Raw genomic sequence first — 13,526 nt, forward strand, 5'->3', positions numbered from 1 at the left:
CCATTTTGTGGCGTCTTCAGAAATGGGACTCGCTCCATTTCCAATCCCGGGAGAAGGAGAGATGGTTCCTCCCCCTTTCCCCTCCCCCTCACGGGGGTCCTGCTCCCCACCGCGCCACTCCTCACGGTGAAAGGGGGGATGGACAAACTCCCTCACAACGCCGTCCCCCGCTGCACCAATCCGCAGGGGTACCTCGCTGAAAGGCGGGTCTGACAGCCAATCAGGACCGCCATCTCCACACGGAAGGCGGGCTTAACTTCGCCAGGGGGTAGGTTGCCCCCCCCCCGGTAAAAGGGGTTCGCGGCGGCCGGTAGGGGCCCACTACGATGTCCCAGCGCCCTCCGTATGGCTCAGGCCTCATTCTGCCCCGCTTGCTCTCTTTACTTACTGCCGTATCCCTGATCCATGTCTCCCTCCGCCTTCAGCCAAGTCCAACGGCTCCTCCGCACTAACTGCACGCCCTTCCGCTCACTACGCAAGCGCCACACGCCCGTTGCCCATTGGCCATACCCGCGATCGGGTACCACCCCCAAAACACCCTATTGGGCGTACTCCCGAGTTCCGCCCCGCCTCGCACCCATTCGTCGGGTCTCCCACAAAGCACCGCCCCCTCCCAATTTCCATTGGTTAGTGTTTCTTCGCCATCCGGATGTTCGAGAGATCCCATTGGACTAGACAACTTTTTCTTTGGTGACCTCGAGCGTTCTCCTTGGCCCGTTTCTGTGCTATTAACCGTCAATCAAAACTATTGGCTGGAAAATGAAAGGCCGCCATATTGGAAACCATAGAGGAGGTTCAGGGAGTAGTGGGTTGTGGGCCTGGTGTGCCCCACAGCCCCCCACTTCTCCAAGGTGGTGGTAGCTCCTGCCTGGAGGATGGGTGAGACGTGGTGGGGCAAGGAGACGGAAGGACCCCTCCTACACTGGGTATCCCCTCAGGGTGAGGCTGGAAATGGCTGGTGATTCCATGGTACTGCCCCAAGGGCACACAGATGGGGGAAGGAGAGGATGGGCACGCGTGGCTCTCACCGGCTGTGGCGGTGGTCGTAATGCCCAGGGAGTCCAGCTGGGCCTGCGGCTGAGGGCTTACACCCACATTCCCAAGACCGTTGTGCAGCCCCAGAGCTTGCTTGGTCGTAGGTGGCAGCTCGGAGCCTGTTGCCTCATGGTGATTTCATCACAAGTTAATAATAATTATATGCCCTGGGGACCTCACCTGGACAGGGTGAGAAGGCTTACACATTCCCATGACCGCTCTACCGGTAGGAGTTTTAACTCCTGGTAGGGCCACCCAAGACAGGTCAAAGGACAAAAAGCAGTTCACTGGTTCTGGAGGGTGGGGGTTGAGCAACAGGCCAGCAACCTATTGTGACCCTAAGCAAATCCCAATGCCAGAGGGCAAGGGGCTCACTGGTATCTGGTAGCAAGTTTCAACTGGCCTGACTAGTGTATCCCAATTCACTTATAGCATAATCTGAATCTAATAATAGTCATGTAGGGCAAAGGTGCAGAATCCGTGGGTGCTCCAGGGCTGGAGCAACCATGGAAAAAAATAGCGGGTGCTCAGCAGCCACCAGCCAATCAGCTGTTTGATGGCAGGAAGGAAGTGCTGGGGGGAGGGTGTGGAGTGAGGATGGGGCTTTGGGGGGAAGGAATGGAGTGGGGGCAGGGCCTCTGGGTGGAGCACCCACCCAGAAAAATGAAAGTTGGCACCTGTGATGTAGGGTATCACTGGAAAACCAATAATACACTGATCATTAGTATTTTTGTGTGGTGTATGAACAGTGAATGCTCAGAGGACTGTACAAATGTGAAGGAAATAGAGGACTAAAATGTATCTGAACCAGATAAGTCTGGAGAGTGGGTAAACAGGTTTTTTTCCAGACAAAGGAAAGGCTGATGCCTCCATCCAGGTGTAATCACAGGTAATTGGCAATCACTATCAAGTGGCCATTCACTAGCATATCAGAGGTTACAGAGACAGATCAATTTTTATTGTAGAAAACACTAGGGGAGAAGGAACCAGCATGAACCTTTTCCATCAGACTCCATGGCATCTTTCCTCACAGCAGGGTACTGAACTTTGAGAAGAATACATTTCAAAAAGTCACTGGATTATAAAAGAGAGGAGCAAAGGACCCTAAGTGATCTTTCACCTAAGACAAAGGAGCTGAGCACATTGAACTTTGTGGGAGATCCTGACCCCGAGGTGGCCAGCCACATCTTGCAGGAAGGAAGGGTGGGAAGAATCTTATCTTGAACCAAGACTAGTTTTGTTAAGTCTTGGTCACTAGATAGCATTTTTCACTTCTGTTTTTAACCATTTCTGACTTTATCCCTTAAATTTGATACTCCTGAGGGAATTCTGCACCTAAAAATTATGTGCACAATATTTTAAAATTTTGCACATTTTATTTGTCAATAAATAAATGTGGCTCCACCATGGCAGTGGGGAGCACAGGCCACTGGCTGCATTGAGGTGGGAGATCACCCTGAAGCCTCCACCTCACCCGATACAGGGACTCGGCAGTGAGGCTGCACCTGACCCTGACACAATGCAAGGACTGGGCCTGCCCCAGAAACACCCCGGAGCCCTGCCCTTCTGTGCCAGGTGTACCAGGTGTGGGTGGGCAGGCTCAGCCCAGCAGGAGCCAAGTGTGGAAGGGCTTAGTGTGGGGGGATCCAGGTGTGGGGTAAGAGGTTTCTTGGTGGGGCAATCTGGGTGCTGGTGGTTCAGTGATAGATCGGGGGGGCACAGTGGCTTGTTGGAGGGTGCAGGGGCAATGGGACTCTGCAGGAGTTCCAGGTGAAAGTGGTTGGGGCTCAGCGGGGGAGAGGGGTCTGGGTGTGGGGAGATGGGGCTTGATGGGGTGGGAGTCCAGGTGCAGCTGGTTGGGGATCAGTGGAGTGGCAGTCTGAGTGTGGGGGGCTCATCGGAGGGGTCCAGGTGTAGTGGGATAGGCTTGTCAGGGTGAGGGTTCGATGGGCCTACTTAACAGGGGAGCCACATGCCGGGGCTCCCGCTTGCCCCCCACAATTCCCCTATCCGCTTTTCTTCTCCATCCCCGTCCCCTCATTCCCACATTCCCCTCCCCCTGCCCTATTCCACCTCCTTCCTTCCCCACTGCCTCTTCTCCTCACCCCCATTTCCCCCACCCCACTTATCCAGCCCCACCGCAAGCACTCACTATTGCACAGAAAACAGGAAGGCTCCCAGCACACAGAAGGAGAGCACGACTGGCACTAGGACCCAGGAAGCGGTGTTCAGCTACAGAGTCAGTGGAGTGGAGACGCATCCTCCTTCAGCTGGGCAGCTCTGCACTTGCAGAAATGGGGAGGGGGCAGTGGCGGATAACCCCATGCTCCTCTCACCCCCATGCCCCATCTCTATGTGGAGGGGGGCAATCCCCCCCAAAAAACTGCACCCATGGTTGTCCGTGCGTGCCTGCCCTGCCCCCCGCGCGGCTTCCCTGCCGTTTTTGGCCGGGAAGCACAGGAATTGTGCAGGGCGTGCTGTTTTCTGCAGGCATGCCGAATCCCCCCAGGAGTAACTTGAGCTCACTTAAAACCTTTCTCTGTTTGATTAAATAAACTTGTTTTACTTGTATTCTGAATCAACCCACTGCTGTGTTTGACATGAAGGGATTATGAACACCAGTTAAAGCAACTAGCTGCTGTGCTTTTGACTCTTTAAAGAAGCAACGGACCTTATTACTCCTATGAATGTCCCAAGAGAGGGCTGGACGTTTCAGGGCACACAGTTTTGGGGAAATTCAGGTCTAGGGTTGTGTTGGGATTGTAGTAGGAAGAGAGCTTGAGACATAAGCCCTTGTATCAGAGGCCTGGTATGAGGCACAACCTGCTCACAAAATCTGGCAAGAACGGGGCTAATAATGCAAAAATACACATTCCTAAGAAGTGCTAAGCACAGAGTACTCCCGCAAATACATCCCGATATCAAGTGGTACCACAACATCCCAATACCAAGGATGGTACAAAAACATTCCCCAAGGGTAACAGGAACACTTTGACCCCTCCTAAAAGATAAAGTCAGGATGACAATACATAATAGAGATGTTTTGATTGAACCAACATGTACCAGGTGATGGGTAATAACTAGCCATGTCAGGAGGCAGTAACTAACTATGTCAGAGGCAGTACTAACTTGTTTGTATCAGGGTATAAAGATGAATCTCAGAGGGAGTAGCTTTGTCCAGCCAAGGGGGTAATGGAAACTCCCACCATTCACTGAGCTGCGTCCATTGTCACTGTGATGCCGTATAGAATCTGGGGGACACGAGGATATTATGAATGTCAATATTGTAAAATTACAATGAGTTATGCCAGATATGCCATGTAAGATATCTGCAAAAATGTTATAATTTGCCAAATACGATAATTTCATTTATGTGTTTGTATCACCTTTGTATTATGGGTTATAGATATGTATGTATGTCTGTATTTCAAAACTTGTGCTATGCTTCTGGGTGACACCCCCAGACAGTTTCAGCACTGCCTAGCCTGCTTGATGGCCCATTAAGGACCATCAGATATACAACTGACCCATTGAGAGAAGGCAAGGGATGCACCTTATGACTCAGCAAGGTATGGACAGATCTCTACGGCAGGGGTGGCCAACCTGAGCCTGAGAAGGAGCCAGAATGTACCAATGTACATTGCCAAAGAGCCACAGTAATACATCAGCAACCACCCATCAGCTCCCCGCTCCTCCCGCCCACCGGCAGCCCTGCCGATCAGTGCCTCCCCCTCACTCCCTGCACCTCCTGATCAGCTGTTTCATGGCATGTAGGAGGCTCTGGGGGGGAGGGGGAGAAGCGAGGGCATGGCAAGCTCAAGGGAGGGGGTGGGAAGGGGTGGAGTGAGGGCAGGGCCTGTGGCAGAGCCAGAGGTTGAGCAGTGAGCACCTCCCGGCACATTGGAAAGTTTGCGCCTGTAGCTCCAGCCCCGGAGTCAGTGCCTATACAAGGAGCCGCATATTAACTTCTGAAGAGCCGCATGTGGCTCCGGAGCCACAGGTTGGCCACCCCTGCTCTAAGGCTTTCGAGCCATGTGCTGGGCAGCTTGTGTTTGGGACAAAAGAAGCACAAGCCACATGGCAAAAGACTATAAAAGGCAGCTTCATCTTCTCCATTTTGTCTTCAATCCTGCTTCTTACCTCTGGAGGAACTTTGCTACAAACTGAAGCTCTGAACAAAGGTCTGAATGACCCATCCAAGCTGTGGATGTATTCCACAGATGACTTTCAAGCCAGCAAACTCACCAATACTGCTAGGAACCTGGTATATGGACTCTGAAGTCTTTGTATGTATGTGACTGCTTTATCATTTAACATCTCTCTTCTTGTTCTTTCTTGTTTCTTTATAATAAACCTTTAGTTTTAGACACTAAAGGATTGGCTGGCATCATGGTATTTTGGGTAAGATCCAAATCTATACTGACCTGGTAACATGGCTGACCCTTCGGGGTCAGAAGAACATTTTGTATATGTGAGCAGAGTTTTTAAATAACGTCTCACTGTACTGGACCTATGTGCTGATTGGGAGCCAGAGAACTGGAATGCAATAAAGGGGGCTGTGTGATTTCTTTTTTGCTTCTTGATAACCAGTGTGGGGATCAGAAGCACCGTTTGTGACTGGTTGGGGAGTTTAACTTCAGTGTTACCCACCAGTCTTGGGAGTATCTGCTCTCCCTTTTGCAGCCTGCCCTGACCTTGGCGTTTCCAGTGAGGGCTGTCCCAGGCACACCAGGTCACAGTCACAGGCATATATGTCTTAATATCCTCGCAGAGTCTGCCAGGTGCTATTACCACGCTTTGTCAACAATAAACCTAGCCTGGTGCCTTCGTACCTTAATGGATCTTGTGGTCATTGGACAGTTCGCTCAAGGTCTGCTGTACCAGCTGTCTGCGCAGAGCTGGGGCAGCACAGAGGGAGAACACACACATGCAGCTGAACATCTAACCACAGGGATCACTTGGCTAATATTGGCTAATCAACAAAGGCTGATGGGTAACTAGGGTAACAAGCAGGCTACTGGAGTCAGAGTTGCTGAACCAGGGTTTCTCAACATACAGACATTCAGAGCGTACTTGTGTGCTGGCTGGGAGCTTCCAGACAGGGAGCTAAAGCAGCAGAGCATTTTAAGACACTCAGGGTTATAGGACAAGTGGTGACACAACCTCTCACTGGTCTGGGTTAAGCCCCCAAAGTGACACCTCTCCATGTAAAATGTGTTATAGAAACACAAGAAGGGAGCCATTCTGACAAACAGGATGATAGACACTTTTTTGTGCCCCAAGTGATGCCTGATGGTTCAAGAATGATTTAGAGTCACAATAATGAAAATACCTGTAGTGGTGGAGAGGCTTGCATGTCTCAATGATCCTGAAAGCAATGCTGCCTGGAGTCATGTACTCCCTTAGGGTCACCCATGGCAGAACGGTCAAGGGCGAGGTTCCAGACAAAGTGTGATCCAAGAAGTCCCTAATGGCAGAGCAGATGGCGGATAACTGCACAATGGAGGTGAAACTGTTGTGTAATGTTATAATGGCTGTGAAGGGGGATGAAGGCTGCAGCAGATAGAGAATCTCCAATCGTCATGGTGTCCATGCCATTGGTTTCAAGTCCTCTATCTGTCAAGGATAGTGTGGTGACTGTTGTCCACCAGTCTCCCCACTTTAAAAGAAGTCCCACACAGGCATCTTCCAGTTTTTTGGGAAAATAACATTTGCACAAGTCAAAAGTCCAGTGGCGAGTGGCAACGGGAACAGGACAGTGAAATACGGAAGTTCCAAGTCACAGACTGACACACAGGCGGTGGGTGTGTGATAAAGTCATCTTGCTCGAGGATTGAGGCAGGTTGGGCATCTCGGCAGCTGCACCCACGACTGAGCAGTCCTTTTTAGGATCCACTCTCCTCACCCTACATGGGGAGGGGATTAGGAAAGGTACCCTAAAAATAGTCTTGCCTCTGTTTTTCCTGGCTGGATAGCCGCATCCAGCAGGATCACCACCTCAGCGGTTGAAAATGTAAGACACTTTTCAACTTTGGAACTTGGAACATATGTACCCTGATGGACAACTCAAACAGCGACCGGCCAGAGCAACGTACAGCCATTATTGCTTGTGAATTGAGTTAGTTTAACATCGATATTGCTGCTTTGTCTGAAACTAGAAGAGCTGATGAAGGACAGGTGAGGGAGGAGAAAGGAGGATACACCTACTTCTGGAAGGGAAAATCTATAGATGAACCCCGATTGCATGGAATGGGTTTTGCCATAATGAACAAGCTTGTAAGGTGCCTCTCTGAGGTACCAGTGGGCATCAATGAGCAGTTTATGACACTCCAATTGAGGCTCACCAGAAATCAACAGGCAACTATTATGAGCACCTATGCACCAACACTAGATGCCAATGAGAATGTAAAGGAAGATTTTTATTCTCATTTGGAAACCATTTTATCAGAGCTCCCTACAGAAGACAAGATCATCCTTCTGGGGGATTTCAATGCACGTGTTGGACGAGACTACACTATGAAATTAGGTCGATTTAATAGAAGTCGATTTTTTAGAAATCGATTTGATACAGTCAATTGTGTGTGTCCCCACTAAGCGCATTAAGTCCACAGTACCAAGGCTAGCGTAGACTTTCAGAGCGTTGCACTGTGGTAGCTATCCCACAGTTCCCACAGACTCCGCCGCCCACTGGAATTCTGGGTTGAGCTCCCAATGCCTGATGGGGCAAAAACATTGTCTTGGGTGGTTCTGGGTACATGTCGTCAGGCCCGCCCCCCTTCCTCCCTCCGTGAAAGCAACGGCAAAAAATAATTTCTCGCCTTTTTTCCTGGGTTACCCGTGCAGACGACATACCACGGCAAGCATGGAGGCCGCTCAGCTCACTGTCACTGTATGTCTCCTGGGTGCTGCTGGCAGACACGGTACTGCAGTGCTACACAGCAGCATCCCCTTGCCTTGCCTTGCGGACGGCAGATGGTACAATATGATTGCTAGCCGTCGTCGTCCTGTGGGTGCTCCTGGCCGACCTCGGTTAGGTTGGTCGGGGGCGCCTAGGCAGAGATGGGTGCTCTTGGCTGGCCTTGGTGAGGTTGGTCGGGGGCGCCTGGACAAAAATGGGAATGACTCCAGGTCATTCTCTTCTTTAAGTTTCGTCTAATAGAGATTCGGTCCTGCCTGGAATATCATGCAAGCTGGAGGCTTCTGCCTCAGGCTGCTCTCCCAGTCGGCAGCACCGCATGGTCGCACCTACCCCAGCCTACCCCTTGCTCCCATGGCTCATGAAGCCTGGACAGTAGTAAGGAGCAGTTCAACTATAGGCTGAGCAAGTGCAGAATGGTGGTAGAATGTGCCTTTGGATGTTTAAAAGCTCGCTGGCGCAGTTTACTGATTCGGTTAGACCTCAGCTAAACCAATATTCCTATCGTTATTACTGCTTGCTGTGTGCTCCACAATATCTGTGAGAGTAAGGGGGAGATGTTTATGGTGGGGTGGGAGGTTGAGGCAAATCGCCTGGCCGCTGATTAAGCGCAGCCAGACATCAGAGCAGTTAGAAGAGCGCAGCAGGGCGCGCTGTGCATCAGAGAAGCTTTGAAAACCAGTTTCATGACTGGCCAGGCTATGGTGTGAAAGTTCTGTTTGTTTCTCCTTGATGAAAACCCGCCCCCCTTGGTTCACTCTACTTCCCTGTAAGCCAACCGCCCTCCCCTCCCCCCTTTGATCTCCACTTGCAGAGGCAATAAAGTCATTGTTGTTTCAAATTCATGTATTCTTTATTAATTCGTCACACAAATGGGGGGATAACTGCCAAGGTAGCCCGAGAGGGGTGGGGGAAGAGGGAAGCACAGGGGCGGGGTAGTTGTAGGGGCACCTCCTAGAATGGCATGCAGCTCATCATAGAAGCGGTTTGTCTGGGGCTCTGACCCGGAGCGGCCGTTTGCCTCTCTGGTTCTGCATGGTCACCTGTGCTGATCAGCTCGCTACGCTGGCCAAACAGGAAATGAAATTCAAAAGTTCGCAGGGCTTTTCCTGTCTACCTGGCCAGTGCATCTGAGTTGAGAGTGCTGTCCAGAGCAGTCACAATGGAGCACTCTGGGATAGCTCCCAGAGGCCAATACCGTCGAATTGCGTCCACACTACTCCACATTCGACCCAGCAGGGTCGATTTCAGCGCTAATCCCCTCGTCAGGGAGGAGTACAGAAATCGATTTTAAGAGCCCTTTAAGTCGACAAAAATGGCTTTGTCGTGTGGACGGGTGCAGGATTAAATCGATTTAACGCTACTACATTCGACCTAAACTCGTAGTGTAGACCAGGGCTCAGACCTGTGGAAACAAACAATCGGGAAAGAAGGAGTTGGCAAAAGCAATTCAAATGGAATTCTGCTCGTGACCAAGTGTGCTGAACATGAACTTATTATTACGAATACTCTTTTCTGACAAAAGGGAAAGTTCAAAACATCTTGGAGACACCCACGGTCAAAGCACTGGCATCTCCTCAACTACGTCATAGTTCGTGCCTGAGATCATAGTGACGTACTTCTCACAAGAGCAATGACAAGTGCTGATGACTGTTGGACTGATCATCGCCTTATTCGATATGCAATGAAAATGAAGATCACTCCCAAATGGAGGCTGCAAAAGAAGCAGGTCAGGCGCAAGTTGAAGGTTCAAGATTTGAAGGACCCTATTTAGCGTGACCACTTCCAAGCAGTCTTAGAAGAAAAGCTCCCATCAGAGTTTCCGGAAGAAATTGAGGAACATTGGAGCCAGTTGAAAGCAGTAATCATCAATGCCTGTGAGGAACCCATAGGCTACCAAACCAGAAAACATCAGGACTGGTTTGACAAGAATGATGCTGACATTGAGCAACTCATCAGTGAGAAGAGAATGGCATTTTGTGCTTGGCAGAACGACATAAATTGTAATATAAAGAGAGAAGCCCATGCCAAGGCGAGGGCGGAAGTACAACGTAAAACCAGAGAACTCAAGAACAAATGGTGGACTGAGAAAGTGCAAGAACTTCAACATCTCGCGGACATGCACAATATGTGTGGTTTCTTTAGTGCCACCAAGGCTGTTTATGGGCCAATTTGTTATGGTCTGAATCCTCTTCGCTCTAAGGACGGAACCACATTTTTGAAGGACAACGAAGCCATCAATTCTCGCTGGAAAGAACATTTTGAAGATCTCTTTAACCATAATTCTATGGTTGCAGATGAAGTCCTTGAGCAAATCCCTCAACAACCATTTAGGGATGAGCTCGGAGACCCTCCCAATTTGTATGAGGTACACAATGCCACCAAGCAGAAGAAGAGCAACAAGGCAGCAGGTCTAGATGGGATCCCCGCTGAAATCTTTAAAAACGGTGGACCAGAGCTCATAGGTGCCGACTCCATGGGTGCTCCAGCCCTGGAGCACCCACAGAAAAAAATTGGTGGGTGCTCAGCACCTACCGGCAGCTCCCTGTGGCCCCGCCCCCCTGCTCCAGCTCACCTCCACCTCTGCCTCCTCCGTGATCGCGCCGCCACGTCCTGCTTCTCCCCCCTCCCTCCCAGCGCTTGTGCCGTGAAACAGCTGATTCACGGGGCAGGGAGGGAGGGGGAGGAGGGGGAACACGGTGCGCTGGGGGAAGAGGCGGAGCTGGGGCGGGGATTTGGGGTAGGGATCCAATAGGGGCAGGGAGGGGACGGAGTTAGGGTGGGGACTTTGGGGATGGGGTTAGAATGGGGGCGGGGCCAGGGGGCGGGGATGGGGTGGAGTTGGGGTGGGGAAAGGGGCGGGAGCACGGGCACCCACTGGCGCCGGAGAAAGTTGGCGCCTATGCCAGAGCTAATTCAGCAGCTTTACTTACTTGTCCTTAAAATCTGGATAAAGGGGGAGATACTCAGTGAAGTGAGGGATACCCTGATTGTCACCCTCTTCAAGAAAGGGGATAAAGTGGATCGTGGAAATTATTGTGGTATCTCCCTCCTAGCCATTGAAGGCAAAGTTCTGGCATGGATCCTTGCAACCCGCCTTCTGCCCCTGTCAGAAGAAATTTTACCGGAGTCACAGAGTGGTTTCCAACCATGTCATGGAACTGCGGATAAGATCTTCACAGCACGGCAGCTGCAAGAAAAGTGTCGGGAGCAAAACCGACCACTGTACATGGCTTTTATTGATCTAACTAAAGCCTTTGATTCAGTGAATCGCTCTGCCCTCTGGACTGTACTTTCTAAGATTGGATGTCCTGATAAATACATCAGTGTCCTAAAATTGCTTCATGATACCATGAAAGCGACTGTTCTGAGCAGCACTGGCTCCCAGAGTGAATCTTTCAAAGTACAAACAGGAGTCAAACAGGGCTGTATCATCGCTCCAACCATGTTTGAGGTTTTTATTGCAGTCATTCTTTACCTAATTGCTGGGAAGTTTACAGCTGGCGTTGAAATCATTTACAGAATGGACAGAAACCTGTTCAGGCATAGCAGGTTGAAAGCCAAGAGTAAGATTTCCACAACACCTATTGTGGAACTTCAGTATGCTGATGACAACGCAATCTTCGCCCACTCTGAGAAAGATCTTGAATGTGTTTGCCGATGCTTATGCATGTCTTGGTTTCACTCTTAATATCAAGAAGACTAAAGTGCTCTATCAGCCCTCTCCAAATGAGGTATTACATGCCCCATCTATCAAAATCAGTGGAGTGGCAGTGGAGAATGTCGATCATGTCCTCTACCGTGGAAGTCATCTTTCATCCAAGGCAGATATTGATGCAGAAATTCAACATCGCCTGAGCTGTGCCAGTGTAGCTTTTTCTCATTTACAGCACAGGGTTTTTGAAGATCACAACATTCGAACAGACACCAAGCTTCTTGTTTACCAAGCCGTTATTCTCCCAACACTGTTGTCTGGGTCCGAAACTTGGACAACCTATAGACACCACTTGAAAGTCCTTGAGAGGCACCATCAACGCTGCCTTTGTAAGATTCTGAAGATCAAATGGGAAGACAGGCGCACCAATATTAGTGTTCTGGAAGAGGCAAAGACCACCAGTATCGAGGCAATGATCATCCATCAGCAATTCCACTGGACTGGTCACATCCGGATGCCAGACCATCGCTTCCCAAAACAGGTCCTGTTCTCTCAGCTGAAAGAAGGGCACCGTAACGTGGGTGGACAACTGAAGCGTTATAAGGACTTGCTAAAGGACAATCTATAAAAGTGTAATATTGACATTGACACTTGGGAGACACTTGCCCAGGATCGCATAAAATGGAGTGAAGTCCTACGTGATGGTCCCCTTCATTTTGAACTTGCTCGCTGACAAGCCGAAGAGGACAAGAGGCACAGGAGGAAGGAGAGACTGGTTTCCAGTCATGGTCAACAGCCTCCTGCTGAGCCTGAAAACATCTGCCCTGATTGTAATAGAACTTATGGTTCAAGGATTGGCCTCATTAGCCACCTGAGGACCCATAACTCCCATAGAAGATGATCATACTCGGTAACGAGTGATCGCCCTTCATCATCAATGAAAATACCCAGCTCCTATATAGCACTTTCCACTAGTAGCTCTCAACATTTTTTAAATGAGGGCAGAATTATTACCCCCCTTTTACAGATAGAGATACTGAAGCACAATGAGGGAAAGGGACTTGCCCAAGGTCATCTAGCAGGCTAGAGGTAGTACTTGGTCTAGAACCTAGGTCACCTGACTCCTAGTCCCATGGGCTATCCAGTAGGGCAGCATGAAATGTTGCTGCTTAATGACTAAACTAATGCAGAGTGCAGGTTGCCACTCAGTGCCTTGCATGCTTTCTGAACATTGAGTGCACCTAGACTTAACCCCCTGAAAAACAGGGAATACAGAATGCAGGAGATACACACCAGCTCTGCCTCACAATCTTAATTCTGGCCCTGGAGTTGGCAAGAACCACAGGGAATATACTGCAAGTGTGGTTCAGCCTGGGATGTTGCATAATAAGCAGAATGGGAAATGTGCTATGTGGTGCGATGTATGCCACAGAAGTGCATTCTTTCCTTTATCTGCATGCACTCCAGCTGCCCTATGACAGGGAAATGGTGCAAGGATTACTTTCTGCAGGTCACCACAGTTCACACTGCGATATCAGGAAAGGTGCATATGCACCCTGAAGGATCATGCACCCCTATTTCTGTGCTATGATACGTGGGTTGTGCAAGTAGAGAAGCACTATGGTCTATCATTGCTGTGGGGATTTCTAGCTGCCTGGAATAGACATGACAGGTAGACATAGACATAGACAGGACAGGTAGAAAGGAATCCTTAGGAGAAGGGTCATGGAGTGATAAGACCAGGCATCTCTGGGATGGTTTGTGCAGACTAGATGAAGTGGTTGAGTGTAGGCACGGTGTAGCCAGCTGGTGTTCACTAAGCCTGACCTAATCACAGCATTGCCTTAGTAAAGACAAAGTTTGATAGTTTGTCATATTGTACTCATGTGCTGTGTTCCCACTGCACTCCACATCTGGAAG

General features: G+C 49.9%; 1 protein-coding gene across 5 annotated transcripts in view; it reads right to left on the reverse strand.

The window, feature by feature from the left end:
• The window catches only part of AKAP8 (A-kinase anchoring protein 8), a 28,147-nt gene extending 27,667 nt beyond the window's left edge, over positions 1-480 (reverse strand). For all 5 annotated transcript variants that reach the window (XM_065419763.1, XM_065419764.1, XM_065419765.1 and 2 more), the window contains exon 1: positions 389-480. In XM_065419763.1, the coding sequence (XP_065275835.1) occupies positions 389-407 (19 nt within the window). In that variant the 5' untranslated portion in view covers positions 408-480. The remainder of the gene's footprint in view (positions 1-388) is intronic.
• Between the last annotated feature and the right edge of the window lie 13,046 nt (positions 481-13,526).

This window comes from Emys orbicularis, chromosome 19 (genome assembly GCF_028017835.1).
Source record: "Emys orbicularis isolate rEmyOrb1 chromosome 19, rEmyOrb1.hap1, whole genome shotgun sequence".
Taxonomy (NCBI): Eukaryota; Metazoa; Chordata; order Testudines; family Emydidae; genus Emys; species Emys orbicularis.